General features: G+C 33.4%; 1 protein-coding gene across 3 annotated transcripts in view; it reads left to right on the forward strand.

The window, feature by feature from the left end:
* COL11A1 (collagen type XI alpha 1 chain) overlaps window positions 1-16,293 on the forward strand; it is a 222,906-nt gene that overhangs the window by 130,601 nt on the left and 76,012 nt on the right. For all 3 annotated transcript variants that reach the window (XM_047084158.1, XM_047084157.1, XM_047084159.1), the window contains 6 exons: window positions 259-312; window positions 446-490; window positions 631-684; window positions 1,201-1,245; window positions 5,366-5,419; window positions 11,582-11,635. In XM_047084158.1, the coding sequence (XP_046940114.1) occupies window positions 259-312; window positions 446-490; window positions 631-684; window positions 1,201-1,245; window positions 5,366-5,419; window positions 11,582-11,635 (306 nt within the window). The remainder of the gene's footprint in view (window positions 1-258; window positions 313-445; window positions 491-630; window positions 685-1,200; window positions 1,246-5,365; window positions 5,420-11,581; window positions 11,636-16,293) is intronic.

Here is a 16,293-nt window from a genome sequence, read left to right on the forward strand (position 1 = left end):
TCCAAGTTGAAGCAAGTGTGTAGAATTGTAAGTCAAAATTATTTTATATAGTGTTCTCTAATTGCTATTTTCTAATATGAGAAATGATACTTGGTTCATTATTTTAAAGTGAAAAACTAAAATGTATTTTATCAATTCATGCTTTCACTGCTTCCAGGATTTCAGATGTTACTGTAAGTTCATTTTCCTAAAGGCCTGCAGCTTGTGTCTAAAAACGTTAGTTACCATACTCATTGTTTATTATTTTTATTTTTGTAGGGTTCCACTGGATTTCCTGGGTTTCCAGGTGCCAATGGAGAGAAAGGTGCACGGGTATGGTATAGAAGTCTATTGTCCTGTACTATCTCATACAAATGTTCTTGCATGAGTACCTGTCTTTCAGCACCTGACTCATGATTTGCTGTGATATGCTGCCTACTGAAACTGTTTGAACTGTCTTTGGCAGGGTGTAGCTGGCAAACCAGGACCTCGGGGTCAACGTGGCCCAACGGTGGGTGGCTTTATTTAAAATAATAATTTTAATTTTGGATTTAATGTTTCAAGATAAGTTTCTTCAAAAATAAAAACAGATTCTGTGCTTTGGGGTGTGCCTGACACTCGATCGGTTTCATCTTTTGCTCTTGTATGCAGGGTCCTCGAGGTTCAAGAGGTGCGAGAGGTCCCACGGGGAAACCTGGTCCAAAGGTATTAGAAGTACTTGTTCTATCATGGATAGAACTGGAGGGTATTATGCTAAGTGAAGTAAGTCAGTCAGAGAAAGACAGTTGTCATATGTTCTCACTCATGTGTGGAATTTGAGAAAGTTAGCAGAAGACCATGGGGGAAGGGAAGGGAAAAAAATAGTTACAAAGAGAGAGGGAGGCAAACCATAAGAGACTCATAAATACAGAGAACAAACTAAGGAATGATGTGAGGGGCAGGGAAGAGGGGAAAATGGGTGATGGGCATTGAGGAGGCACTTGTTGGGATGAGCACTGGGTGTTGTGAGCGATGAATCATGGGAATCTACTCCCGAAGCCAAAAACACGCTGTGTACTCTACAGTGTGTTAGCTAACTTGACAATAAATTATATTAAAAAAAAAAAAAAGAAGTATTCTATTTGCGTTTGCTGTAAGTTCCTCTTCCAGAGGACAAATGCTATCAGAAGGAATCAAAACTGATTTTTCTTTTTTTCTCTTTTCTTTTTTTATTTTTGATAGGGTACTTCAGGTGGTGATGGCCCTCCTGGCCCTCCTGGTGAAAGAGTACGTATGATACAGGATACAGTAACATAAAATAAATATTAATATTTTGCAAGTATTTAAATTTCTGGGGAAAAAGTACATGTGTCTGCAAATACATGTACACAGAAATTTGCAAAATCTATTCAGAATTTAAAAGTTCTTATTTTTTAATTCACTTCTTAAAAAATCTTAATCACTTATGTGCTACCAATTTTGTTATAGAAATGAGAGAATTAATGTGCATAATTGCCCTATGATGTCTCTCAAACTCAAGCCAAATAAAATTTTTTTGAATATCCATATGACACCTATGCCTTCTCCTTGAGTCCTCCTGTGTTCCCTGTTGATATTCATTTTGTCCATAGAGCTGCAAGCAACATTATGCTGGTAAAAGGCAAGCTCCCAGTAGCCATTAAGTCAGAATCGATATACATTCAAATCAAGATAAAACGTCTATTCCAGTAAATAGAAAAACTATTTAGTAAATTGATTTTCAATTGATACAAAATAAAGCTAAATATACATGAGTAAGCATGCCCTTTATTTGTTTTCTTTTGGCAAAATAAAGCATTTTTGTAGCCAGAGTTTTTGAAAGTGATCTTCTTGAATTTTAAATATTCAATCTGTATTACTGTTAAAGAAATTAGACTCCTTTCTGAATATTCTATAACAATGTTTAGTATTATGCAGTTATAGTAATATATTTTTGTATATTATTATTTGAAATTTATAATAGATGTTTCACAAAGAGAAAACTGAAATACCCCATGATATGTAACTTAAAACTGAGAATAAGTAATTTTTTGGAATGAAGTTTCTATATGTGACAGAAATGTCAGTAGATAAGACTTAAGAATAAACATTTAATTATAGTTGTTTCAAAGCTTTGGTTCATATTTAATTAAAGTAAACTTTTTAGTATATTTAGTATATTTACTTTTAATTAAATATATATAATTAAATATTAAGTAAATATATTTATATATTTACTTTTAATTAAAGTAAACTTTTTAGTATATTTTTTTTAAATTTTTTTTTAACGTTTATTTATTTTTGAGACAGAGAGAGACAGCATGAACGAGGGAGGGTCAGAAAGAGGGAGACACAGAATCCGAAACAGGCTCCAGGCTCTGAGCTGTCAGCACAGAGCCCGACGCGGGGCTCGAACTCACAGTCTGTGAGATCGTGACCTGAGCCGAAGTCAGCCGCTCAACTGACTGAGCCACCCAGGCGCCCCCTTTTTAGTATATTTAGATGCTAAATATCTCTCACTATTGATGAACTATTCCCAAATTAAGTCCATCCTGTACATTTTAAAATCATAAATAACATACACATTTTAAAAATGTGATGGTCAAAATAATCTTAATAAGAAGATGCAATTTAATTAAAATGGCTAAATCATTAAATGGAATAGAACCACTTGACAAATTATAGAAAAACTAGGAGTTTTGTTTTTAAAGCATAAACTATTTTTCTTTCATATTTTGTTTCTGCATTCCAAAATGTCATGATCAACCATATATATTCACAGTTTTGGAACATAACAGTGTGACCCAACAGCATGATTACTCATAATTGTAAAAATACTTTGAGAGTAAGGAAAGTGTATTTTGAAGCTTAAAGTAGAGGTTATTATGAAAAAAAATTAAGTAAGCTGGAAACCATTTTTAAATAGCATTCATACATTTTAAATATACAGGACATACTTCCTATATTCTGCATAGTTGATGAAACCTTTTCTCCCTAACATATCCTCATTTTCTCCAAAGAATTTTATGTATCATAAACTATTTGGTTATGTCTTAGGCATAGTTGAAGAATCATAGAAATGGTATTACCAAATATTTTCTTTAAAATAAATAACTTGGGAAGTTTAGGGGGAGAGTTTTATAGTACTATTCAACTAGAAATGGAAATACCTATTTTTGCCCATTTCAATGGACTTCTTTAACAATATATTTGCTTATAAATATATATATATAGTATTATATGTACATATTATGTACATGTTGTAGGATATTTTAAATATATACTATTATATATTTACTAATTAGGATACTCTGCAGCTTAAATATAATAATTCCTCATACTCATGATTTGCGGATCATGGATGCCTATTATTAAAGACTTAGTTAAGACAGCTTTTAGTTGTTCTAAGATTACCAGATTTAGCAAAAGGCAAAAAACAACAATAAAAAATGAAATAAAATAAAAAGACTTAAGACACCAATTAAATTTGAATTTTTACATGAACAACAGAATAGTTTGTGGTATAAGTATGTCCTTTGCAATTTTGGGGAATATTATTATTCATTATTTATCTCAAGTTCAAATTTCACTAGGCACTTGGTTTTTATCTGGCAGCACTTACTGGATTCCAACACTGTCTTTACACTGAGTATGTATTTTCCACATCACCTGGAAACTATTTTCATTAATATGGAAGGACTATGTCAACACTTTCTTGTGAAATTTTATACAGGTCCACTTTTTCTTCTATGTATTTTGTAGAGAAGTGATTTTTGAATTTTTTTTTCCTTAAAGAAATTTAAATCCAAAATCAAATTTTGGTTGAAAAGGAGCAGAAATTTAGAAGGCAAAGAAACTACATATTAAGGAATTAGAAAAATAGAGCTTGCTACATAGCTTAAAAAAATAATATTTAAAAAATTTTATATTTAAAATTGTTTTAAATGTTTAATTTTGAGAGACAGACAGGGACAGAGCATAAGCAGGGAAGGAGCAATGAGAGAGAGAGAGAGAGAGAGAGAGAGAGAGAGAGAGACAGAGACAGAATCTGAAGCAGGCTTCAGGCTCTGACCTGTCAGCACAGAGCCCGAGGTGGTGCTCACAAACTGTGAGATCATGATTTGACCTGAAGTCGGATGCTTAGCCGACTGAGCTACCCCAGAACCCCCTAATATTTTATATTTAAAATAAAACTTTGTTTATAATATTAAGTTATTATGATATATATTTAAGAATGATAGTTTCATACTTCAATGAGAGTACCAAAATTTGTAAGTCCCAAAGGTTGCCCAGTGTTTTTGGTAATTACACTGTGATATCTATTTATTTAATGACATATTGAACTTGGAAGTTTCTTTTTGATTTTAAGATAAGATGCTGGTAATAGCAATAATTTGTGCTGATTTCTGAACTAGCATTGGCTTAAAAATGATAACGAAATTTCCCTTGGAAAGGCTAAACTGATAAACTGAAAAGAGTAAAGACCAATTTTAGCATACTTCATTTTTATTTAAATATAAATAAATCCTATTCTAGTTGAGTTATTTAAGAAATCCTATTTATATTATGTTCCATTATATATATATATATATAAGTATATATATATATTTCTTTTGGAAACGTAATTATTATGTTCTGGGAACATAAAGGATTATCTTCACCAATTATTTTGCTGTCACTATAATAGGGTCTATTTACTGCATTTTAAATTTATATAAATATAAGTATTGAATAATAATGTTGATTAGAGATTAAGTTAAAACAATATTATAAATGTATTTTTAGATTGAATGTTAATGAGAAACATAATACAATAAAGCGTTTTTTCTCTGATCTACAAAAGAATTTTATATATGAGTAAAATGAGATATTGGCATCTTCCAAAATACATTTTAAATATAGAAATTAGTTAAAGGTCTTTCTGAATTAGTCACTTATTTTTTCCTTTACTTTTGTATGACTGGAATCAGAACATTTATAGAGTCAATTTTAGAAATAATTTTTTGGGGGTGGCTAGGGAATTGAATTATTCTGTCCCAAGGACAGATAGCTAACAGATAGATAGATAGACAGATAGATAACTAATGTTAAAAGTATGGAGCTTCTTGATACATCTATGTTCTGCTCACTTTATTATGAATTCTAAATACTTACAGTGCTCATGATTTAAGGCCATTGGTGTGTGGTTTTGAGTACTGAATAAGGTGAAAAATCATGCATTTAACTTTTAGATTAGCTTACATTATCTTGTTACATTACTGTAGTTCTGTCATGATGATGAAGAAGCTGTATGCTATATTGTGTTTCATCTGTAGAAATAAACTGTAAAGTATAAAAATGTATCTTTTAAGGCATATTCTTAAATTTCTCCACTGCTTTTTATTTTCAGGGCCCTCAAGGACCTCAGGGTCCAGTTGGATTCCCTGGACCTAAAGGTCCTCCTGTAAGTACCATAGTTTTTCTTTATTTCTTCATTTGACAATGTTTTCAAATTTTCAAGAGTCACAGTTTATATTTTAAGTAATTTTTAGATGCAAATATTGATTAAAATTCTAATAAAAATAAATTGCAATTGGTGACGTCAAAGAATGTACATTTTTCAATTTATGACGTTTCTTGAATGTTTCTGATATAACCCAAATAGATCTTCATAAAGATTCTTGCAAAGTACATCAAAGACATGAACAACCTGGATGTTATTCTCTCAAATACTCCTCCACTGCAGTGCATATTACTGATGGCATTAAAAATTGTTACTGAATCTTAAATATGTGTTACATCAGAACTTCTCTTTTGTCTTCCATCATCCAATGTATCCTTCAAAATATCACTTCCTAAACATTCTCTGGCATTCTACATTACTTACATTTCATTGTAATTTGTTTATTTGTATTTATTATTTTTGTCTATAATCCGTGCTTTTAAAAAAATAATGATAATCCTTTCTGAATTATATCCCTTTTATAAAATTTGCTCATTCAAGTATCTTCACAAAGTTAGTGGAAATCCTTTATTTCCACACTTAAATGTATTTGGGAATATCAGACATGCTCATTGCTCAGTTGTTTTATTTTTCTTTTCTTAGTAACCTACTCAGTTTATTTATGAGAACTAGAATCAACTTAATCACTGGTTTAGTCCATTCTGGCTGCTATAACAAAAAACAAGCAAACAAGCAAACAAACAAAGCACACAATGTTGTTTACCCACAGAGACTAGATAGCTTATAAACAACAGAAGTTTATTTCGCACAGTTCTAGATGTCAGAAGTTCTAGCTCAGGGAGCCAGCATGGTCAGGTGGGGGCCCTCTTTCAGGTAACAGGGCAGAAGGGGCTAGGAAGCTCTTGGAGTCTCTTTCTTAAGTCACTGATCTCATTTATGAGGGTTCTACCTTCATGACTTAAACACCTACCCATGGCCCAACTTACTAACGTTGCCTCTGAGGGTTAGGATTTCAACATCATGAATTAGGCATTTCAATGTGAATTTCAATATGAACTTACAGGCCATAGCACCCACATGTCTAAGGAAGTTGTTCTCAAAGTGTGGTCCTTGGACCAGAACATCAGTACTACCTGGGGTTTGTTAGACATACAGTCTTCTCCCTACATCACTCAGCTAACTCAGAACCCTAAGAGAGGGGCCCAGTCTGTTTAACAAATTCTCCAGATAGTTCTGATGCATGCTAAAGTTTGTGAGCCACTCTTCTAGTCTACATTTGACAATGCTGTCTAAACTTTAATGTGCATACAAATTATTTTGGTATCTTGGTAAAAATGTAGATTTGGGGGCATCTGGGTGGCTCAGTCGGTTAATCATCTGACTTCAGCTCAGGTCATGATGTCACAGCTCATGGATTCGAGCCTTGCATTGGACTCTGTGCTGATAGCTCAGAGCCTGGAGCCTGCTTCAGATTCTGTGTCTCCCTCTCTCTGTCTCTGCTCCTTCCCTGCTCGTGCTCTTTCTCTCTCTCTCTCAAAAATAAATAAACATTAAAAAAATGTAGATTTGATTCAGTAGGCCTGGAGTGAGTCATGAGTCTTGAAGTTACTAACAAAGGTCCAGGTGATACCAATACTGTGCTCCTAGGCCATATTTTAAGTAACAAAGCTCAAAAATATTTTGGCTGAAAATATAACCAACATAGTTTGAATATGATTTACTCAGCAGGAAACAAAGTATAGCTAAATTTTCAGTTAATAATTTGAGAACCAAATGTTTTTTCATTATAATGATACAAATAACTAAATCATTACTAGTAGTTTTACTCACATCCTGGATATTTTCATTTAGAGGCTCACTGATATATATTTTTTGACTGAATGTTCTAAATTGATTTTGAACTGAGTCTTTTTGACAAAACCACAGCATGCATCAAGAAATGTGAGACTATTTATATATGCCAGTATTTCAAAAAATTGTATATTCCAGTTCTCTATTTTCTAATAATTATAGTTAACCAAATATAGTCCAATAGTAGTCTTGTATAAAGGAACAATTTGGAAAATTCTGAATTAAGATGTTAAAATTTTAAATAAATGTTGCATCTGGTTACATTATACTTTCAAGCATGTTGAAAATAATTTATAACTAAGTGTATATGGTCTCCAACTTCTTATTGAGTTTGAATAACCCTCTATTTCCACTGATAACTTTCACATTTGACTTTAGCTCACAGGTTTAAAAATGAATTATTTATCATTAAAAGCAACTTTTTTTTATTTTATTTAAATCCAAGTTAGTTAACATATAGTGAATAATGGTTTCAGGGTTAGAATTTAGTGATTCATCACTTACATATAACATCCAGTGCTCATCCCAACAAGTGCCCTCCATAATGTCCATCATCCATTCAGTCTATCACCCCATCCAACACCCCTCCAGCAACCCTCAGTTTGTTCTCTGACGAAATACTGGCTTAAAGTAAATATTAAATGTTGAAGCAATCTCTTATTTTTTGCAATAATTTTAGACACTGTTTGAAATATTATTCTAACGGTTTTGCTTTATTACTGTGAACACATCAAGAAAGGATTGTTATCTGTATTATAGTATTATGAAAGGATTAATGTAAAGAGCTAGTATTAAATACAGGGTAAGATTGATACTACTTGTATATAATGTTGTTTACCCACTATCTCAGTTGCGTTCCAAATGTAATATTGTCATGCAACGTTTCACATGTAGAGAAGTGAAAATACAGTTCCAAGAAATGATTTCATACATAAGACATTTTTCATAAGTATTTTGAAGCCATGTGCATGCATAGATCATTGTTTAGCAACATAAAATCCAGTGATATGTATAACTTCCACATTATCATACCGTTTATATTTGCACAGATTGCACAGATTGCTAAGAATTGTTTCCTTCATATAATGTAATTTTATTGTCAAAGAAAGCCATTTGACCCATTTTTCCTCAGACTTTTTCAGTTCATTCTCTCATGTATCTTTCAACAAGTTTTGAGCGATTAATCAAGCATGCATTTTGTCTCTAAGAGCCATTAAAAGTGTAATAAATGCCTACACTTGAGAAGCATGCCATCTAGTTGGAGAGACATGATACTATTCAGGAACATTGCTTTCACTGCTAAACAAAATGATTTTTATACACTGTTTCTCTGTCAAGTGAAACATTAGAGCATGAAATAAAAGTACCTATTATTTCTCTGGTATGCAGTTTTATAACATTTTTAGGACAGAAATGCCTTCATCTCTTGGATATGGAAGGAAGAAATTGAGTAGAGGGATAGAGCCAAGCTTCTTTTCCTGTCTATTAATTGGTTCATCTTCATTGTAATCAGAAAATGTGCATATGTTTTTATATATAAATTTACATAGATATACATTCACAAATGTTATTTATTGAGTGCTTAAAATGTTCATGTTTAGAGTCTGTTACCCTCATGCCAATGTCAGCATATAGTTACCCCATTTAAGAAAAATTTTAACTTGAGGTGATTAAGACTTATAACTATTGTAAGATACAGTCTATTTATAGAAGACAAAAAATCAAAACTCTTTGCCAATGGGAGGTAAAAAAAATAGCCTTAACATTTATTTAGTGAGTGTCTTTTCACAGATTACCTTGCTGTATATGCACACCCTCATTTAGATAAATTTGTTGCCACTGCCCTTCAACAACATCAAAGGGGCAGTATTTTTTGACCAATAAAATTATGATTTTAAAATTAATGCCATGAGTAGTTAATCCACTTTCTTTTATTGGATAGACTATTGAGCCATTATGATTATTTAGAATTAATCACTTAATATTTGGAATATATACTTAAAGAACACTGTTCCCTCAGGATATGTAGGAAAGCCATTAAAAATTGTGTTGCAGTCACCCCTAGGTGATGTCATTTTGATCTAAGATCAAATTTAACAGTTTTAAAAGGTTATAATATTTTGCAATAAAAGTATAATCTATATGTCTCAAACTAGCAAATATAAGATAGTGAACATTTATACTTACAGATTTGTAAGAAAACATATAAATGGCTTGTGCTGATGGCAAAACACATAATTTGAGAGGCATTTTAGTATGGGCGGGGGAAAAGCCTGCTACATATTTATTATCCTTTAGTGGTCACTCTCTGTGTCTTTATTTAAAACTTTTACTAGTTCCCCCAATTGGCAGCACATTTATTCCTATATGTATCAAAATAATAATAAAGTACAAAATGTGTCCTTATTTACTGTTTTGAAATACTGAACCTGCATGAAGTCTACTAGCAATTAACTACTTATTTCTGCGTTTCACCTTTAAACGGAGGGCAACGCTAAATCTTAGATTACTGTACACATAGTGCCTAAGACATAGATCTGTAATATATGGCTTTGAAAGAAGAAATGTTTAAATGATGGCCGAAAATGTTTTCGGGCCTTGGTTAAAAGCATTCCAGTTTTGGTCTTTTCGGAGGATGGCACTGGAATCACTCAGGTGATCCTGGGAGACATGAGCAAATCACTGAGCGAACAATAATCTTGTGAAATGTCATAATAACAGTCATTAACTAGAGCTGCTAATTCACATGGCAACCAGTGTGTCAATAAAGATGAGATCAGGGACAGAGCTGGTACCGTCAGGAAGCCTTCCTCCTGAGGTGTTACAGCCAATGTAGAAAAAAGCCTTACTCCTGGGGAACAAAGCCATCAGTGAAAAGAATCTCATTTTTTTAATATTAAATATAATTTATTGTCAAATTGGTTTCCATAAACACCCAGTGTTCATCCCAACAGGCGCCCTCCTCAATGCCCATCACCCACTTTCCCCTCTTCCCTAAGCACCCCCCCCATCAACCCTCAGTTTGTTCTCAGTATTTAAGAGTCTCTTATGGTTTGAAACAAACCTTTTTTCTAACCCAGCATTAAAAAGCATTGATAATTTGAAAGTAGAGTTTTGTAAATAATCTATTTTTAAGATAGATTTATTTAAATAATTAACATACAGTGAGAGGTATGTCTGTTACCATTTAAAAAGTTATTAAAATGGGGGCGCCTGGGTGGCTCAGTCGGTTAAGTGCCTGACCGGCTCAGGTCATGATCTTGAGGTCTGTGGGTTCAAGCCCCATGTCAGGGTCTGTGCTGACAGCTCAGAGCCTGGAGCCTGCTTTGGATTCTGTGTCTCCCTCTCTCTCTCTGCCCCTCTCCTGCTCATGCTATATCTCTCTGTGTCTCTTAAAAATAAATAAATGTCAAAAAAATTTAAAAAGTTATTAAAATGATCATTTCTTTCATTTCTCCAGAGGGTGAGAATATTTCCGCCTATACCTATTAAATCTGTTTTGAAATCTGACCCCAATACTTAATGGTTTCTGAGTAGGGTGAACGATCCATAATGCAGACTAAAGAAGCAATCTATTTCTACTAAGTATCTAAAACACAGGAACCACACAGAGTTGTTTGCTTTAAGTACTTAGTTAATTGCTTCATTTATTTCTTTGGTCATGACACAGACAGCATCCCTTAGAGAAAGTGATAACATGGTAGATTTGCTGTCCAGTGCTTAGTAAAAATGATGTGTTCAGGAGGATATTTAAGAAAAACAACTGGGAAAATTTGGCCCCAATGACACCTAAAATTGAGCAAACCTTACCCTGTTTCCTTTACTTGAAGAAATTGAGAGACAGTGTAATTTGGAAGTTTGTGTTTCTTTTCATTCTTATCAGGTAGAAGCTCAGACCACCACTAGAGGACACTATCTTTCTATTGTACAAATCTTGATGCACAGGAAATTGAATTACAAGCAGAGCACCAAAAAGAGGGGAAAATGTTCATTTGTCAAGTACTGAAGAATTAACCTTTTTGTAAAAATTTTAAAAATCTATATGAATGTTTTTTTAAAAAACAGATGCTAATGAAATCATTTAAATGTAAAATGTTCATATTGGAATTACACAGTTTTCTCTTGGTCACAGTTACAGATAGAATTACCCCCAAAGAGATATACACACATACTACTGTATGTAAAATCAACAGAACATCGAAATATATATAATGAAAATATGATGATAAAATTGTCCAACATATACATTTAAACTATAAAACAATTCAATAAATATTTGTGACATATGGTGTTTAATATTTCTGATTTCAGGGACCACCTGGGAAGGATGGCCTGCCAGGACACCCTGGACAACGTGGAGAGACTGTAAGTGACCCCATTCTTTTGATTGAAATTTTCCATCCTTGGCTCCTCATCATCTCACAGAAAGCTACTTTATTATTAATAGCTCCTTTACTAGGTTAAGGGGAATGGAGAAATTAATTTCATTGAAATTTTATTTTATATATATAGAGAGAGACCCAAATTTGTATCCAGCTATAAATGAATATACTTAAGGATGGAGGTGTTACTTGATTTGATTGTCCTTGCTGTCAATAATAGCACTTTGGGGATGAGTTTAGGGAGAAGACCCCATTATCATTTGGACACCTCTGCAAGGTTGTTGACCTTGACCCTTTCACAGAAGTATTTGTTTATAGATATATTCCATCCAACCCTATCACCCTTCCACTCCCTAACAGAAATACATTATACTTAACCATGCAAATAATGCATTCTTCTGTGTAGAACAAAGGGATGAAATATTTTCTGATGTTGAACCATAAGGCTATAATTAGGTTGAAACTATCTCAAATGCATCCTCTCACCTCAAGTAGGAAAATGTAAATGAAAAAAAAATGTATCTGAATTTTATTTTAAAATTATGAGGAATATAACATTAAATAAATGTCTGAACAACTTCTGTGAATAGCAATGATTTGGACAGGGGAAACTGACACTTTAAGCACAGTTTGAGGCTGCTGGTGGGTTTGTTTATTTATTCTGCCACTGTTACAAAATCATGTGTCTGGCTTTTGCACTGGGATGTTAGTCTAATCAGAAGTTATCATAGCTTAGCACATTTCCTTGGAATCAATGCTTGGATTGCACCATTGATTAATTTTATCCAGATTTCTTAAGGAAATCACAGCACAGACCAGCTTTGACGATGTGATTCAAAGTCATTTTAGGGCATGCAGCCAGCATGAAGACATATTTGGAGTTGTATCGAGTGCACACACAGCAACAAATCTGAAAACAGGATGATTTTCTGCGTAGGATAAACAATCTATCAGCAGCAACTCAATTCCAGTTTTGCTCACCAACCAACGATTCTTAGTGTAGCAACTTCTTAATTTTAGTCAGATTGTAAACTTCAAAGTCTTAGATTTCAAAAGCAGAATCAAATATGATTTAGTGAGACCAAAGAGTAAAATTGTTTGGGTTTCCTCTGGGGAATTACATCTGCATGAGGAGCATAAAATAAACCTTTTAATGAAGAATCCATACTCAGATTTGCAAATGTATTCTCCAATATTGCAGTCAGTCATTTTTAACTAAGTCATTGTGTAGCTATGTTATGGGAGTGAGTCTAGAATGTTTTCAAAATGTCTTTTGGGGAAGGGATACCTAGAGAGTGGCTATTGTAAAATTCCTTTTGTCTTCAATTTAATCAAGACCTCTGTTTCTATCCAAAGGAACTATATTATATATAACATTTAAATTTAAGCAAAGAGGACAAATAGCATATTAAGTAGTGATTCTAAGATGAATGTTCTCACCTAGTAGTTTCTTATAGACAAAGGTTAGAATTACTTCTAGAAAATTGTATTCCTGATTTCAAATCCACTTTTAAGAGCAATAGTGAATCAAACTATGGTCAGGAACCTTTTTTTCTCACCTTGTTATGTGCTGATGGGGATTCAAAGGATTGCATTGTACAAGAAAGAGTCAGAATCTAGAGAAACCATATTTTGCTGTATATGTGTCACCTTATTTTGAAGAAGAAATTCTTTTGTTATATTGAGATTTGTCTCGAGTAAGAAAAACTTGAAGTTTCATCTGACGTTTTATAATTCAAAGCTTTTTAAGGCCACTGGTAATAATAAGAAATAATTTCTATTATACTGAAACAACCCAAATTTGTCTCCAAAACACACTGCCAAATCCCACAGTGATCCTAAGATTAACTTAGTCTCTTACAGATTATCAGAATGCAAATGAACATTTTTCTTGGGTCTTACCACAGATGCAATGTGGCAAATTGATCTCAGTTTTCAGGAACTTTGAAAAACATAATTTAACTTGTAATTCTAAAATTAAATGGCAAGTATAGTCTTATTAGATGACAATATTGAACAAGCACACTCCATTGTGAACTATAAAATTTTCTTGTACATGGTTTATTTGTGTCACATTTATTAGATTTTTGCAAACACTCTGAATGTTTTAAATGAGCAGACATCGACACTATGCTGTCCCCCATCTCCTCCCAAATCCATCACCCACACAGATGTGCTAACATCTCTCTCCCTTTCCACATTGTTTGCAGAATTTCCCCAATTAAACATTGATTTTTAATCAATTGATTTTCACCATTAATTATTTATTGCAATTGTTTTTTCATGTACTGTTCTTGTTCTCACAGTTACTAAAAAAAAAAAAAAACTTGCAAGACTAATTTTTTTTTTTGAAGTTCACAATTGCATTTACATCTTCATGTCAAATTTACTGATCAGAAATTGGGAGAAGGGTAATCTATAATCTAGACAGAGGGAACAGGCTATGCAAATATGTGGTATAGGGCTATATAGGGAAAGGTTAGAAAATCAGCACGGCTAAACTTTAAGACATATTTTCAAAGCAGAGAGGTAGCTAGAGTGACAGCCTAGATCCAGATTGTTTAGAAGTTGGTAATGGATGTTGCACGACATGTACTTAATAATGAGTTGATTAGATTTGCTTTAGTGAGATGGTGACTCTAGCCAAAGTGGACGAGTGTGTGAACCTGACCTGAAAAGCTGAGTGGTCAAGGACAATGGTGACTACAGTTTGAATAAAAACAGGTCTCCTCCACAAGAGAGAAGAAGCCGCATTTGAGAGAGGTTCTAAGATGACACAGTAGGATGAATGACGGAGTCTGAGGACTGAAGGGAAGCCTGGGATATCTAGTCTCTCTGCTAGTAATAAGAGAACACAGGAGGAAAATCAAAGGAGAGTATTCATTTAGTGAGCTCCATGTTGAGAATATAAAGTTGAGGAGAGAGTGTGAGGTCCAATTAGAAATGCCCAGTAAGCACTTATGAGAGAGTTATAGGGTTTGACACAGATTAGAGATTGAGGAAGAGTTTGTTGCAGAGGAGTTCATCAACATATAAGTAACAATAGTGGTCCAGAGGGTTATTGTGATAATCTAGGAGTAGATAGAGTGTGGGAATAAACCCTGTGAACAAATCGGTAAGAGGAACAGCAAGCTGTTATCTGTCAATGGGAAAGAAACATGTATATATACGTACACATCATACACACATGTATATAGGTATGCTGATATGTATATATACATGTGTGTGTGTGTGTGTAAATTTCCAAACCAATAACTTGAAAAAAAGTTAAAATACTAAATAAAATCTACAATATATTCTCCTTATATTAATTTGTCTTGCTATTAAAAGTGGTATCTCAAGACAAACCCTGTTGGTCTTAGGAATTAATGGATGTAGGGGTGCCTGGGAGACTCAGTCCATTAAATGTCCAACTCTTGATTTCGGCTCAGGTCATGATCTCATGGTCATCAGATTGAGCCCCACATAGGGCCCCACGGTGGAAGTGGAACCTGCTTAAGATTCTTTCCCTCTCTCTCTGCCCTCTCCTGTTCGCTCTCTCTCTCTCTCTCAAAAACAAATAATAAATAAATAAATAAATAAATAAATAAATAAAATTTTAAAGTTTTAAAAATTTAAAAAAAGAATTAATGACTTTAAAAAATAGAAGGGATCTATTTTTTTCCCTGTTACGTCAACTAAAGTAATTCCAAATACAGCTTCTTTTCCTTTTCCCTACTTACAAAATTTTGTTATTATAGTTTAATCAGTTGCCTGTTATATAAGCACAGGGCTACCAGTTTCTGCCCTTTGCTTTCTGGTCTTATTATTTTTAGTCTCATTTTACCATAAATACTTTTACAAACACTATTTGCTTTAATTCATTTCATCTGAAGGTTTTCTCCCTGTATTTTGAAGCTTCTTCTCCAACTGTTAAGTGTAAGTTAACTTACATGAGAGAGAAATTTGCTAATCATAAAACAGTCATACAGGATGAATAACCCATGAGTCTAGAGAAATATAGACACCAAAATATATGCTCAAAGGCTCTGTTTATTGGCTACATGCTGCTTACATCTACCAGATTTTCTCTTAATGGCTGCGTTATTTACAAGGTACAGTTGTAACTACATTTTGGGATATTTTAAGAAAGAAGACTGATAAAATGCTAAAATGATTACTAATCATGCAAAATGTTTTTTTTTTTATATATGTACTCTACATATGCTCTGGTTTCTCTTCAGATCGCATAAATCTTTCGCCTTTTAAATGTACTCTACATCCTGTTTTGTTTTATTTTTGTTTTTATTTTGTTTTGATTCTATTCTTGTTTTATTTTACGTTGGAATGCTGGAAAGAGAAATGCATTAATATGACAGACCTTAGATTTATCTCTATACACAGAGCCAGTGGCCTGTTTCAAGAATGCCAGGGGACGCCTGGGTGGCTCAGTGAGTTAGGCATCCAACTCCGGATTTCTGCTCAGGTCATGATCTCACGGTTTGTGAGATCTAACCCTGAGTCAGGCTTTGAGCTGACAGTTTGGAGCCTGCTTGGGATTCTCTCTCTTCCACTCTCTTTGCCCCTCTCCCATTTGCTTCCTCTAACTAAACAAACAAACAAACATTAAAGAATGTCTAAATCATCATTTATTTCATCCAT

This window comes from Lynx rufus, unplaced genomic scaffold (assembly GCF_022079265.1).
Source record: "Lynx rufus isolate CCGP_SWC_20201006 ecotype Redwood Valley unplaced genomic scaffold, mLynRuf1.p SCAF_2, whole genome shotgun sequence".
NCBI classification, from domain to species: domain Eukaryota; kingdom Metazoa; phylum Chordata; class Mammalia; order Carnivora; family Felidae; genus Lynx; species Lynx rufus.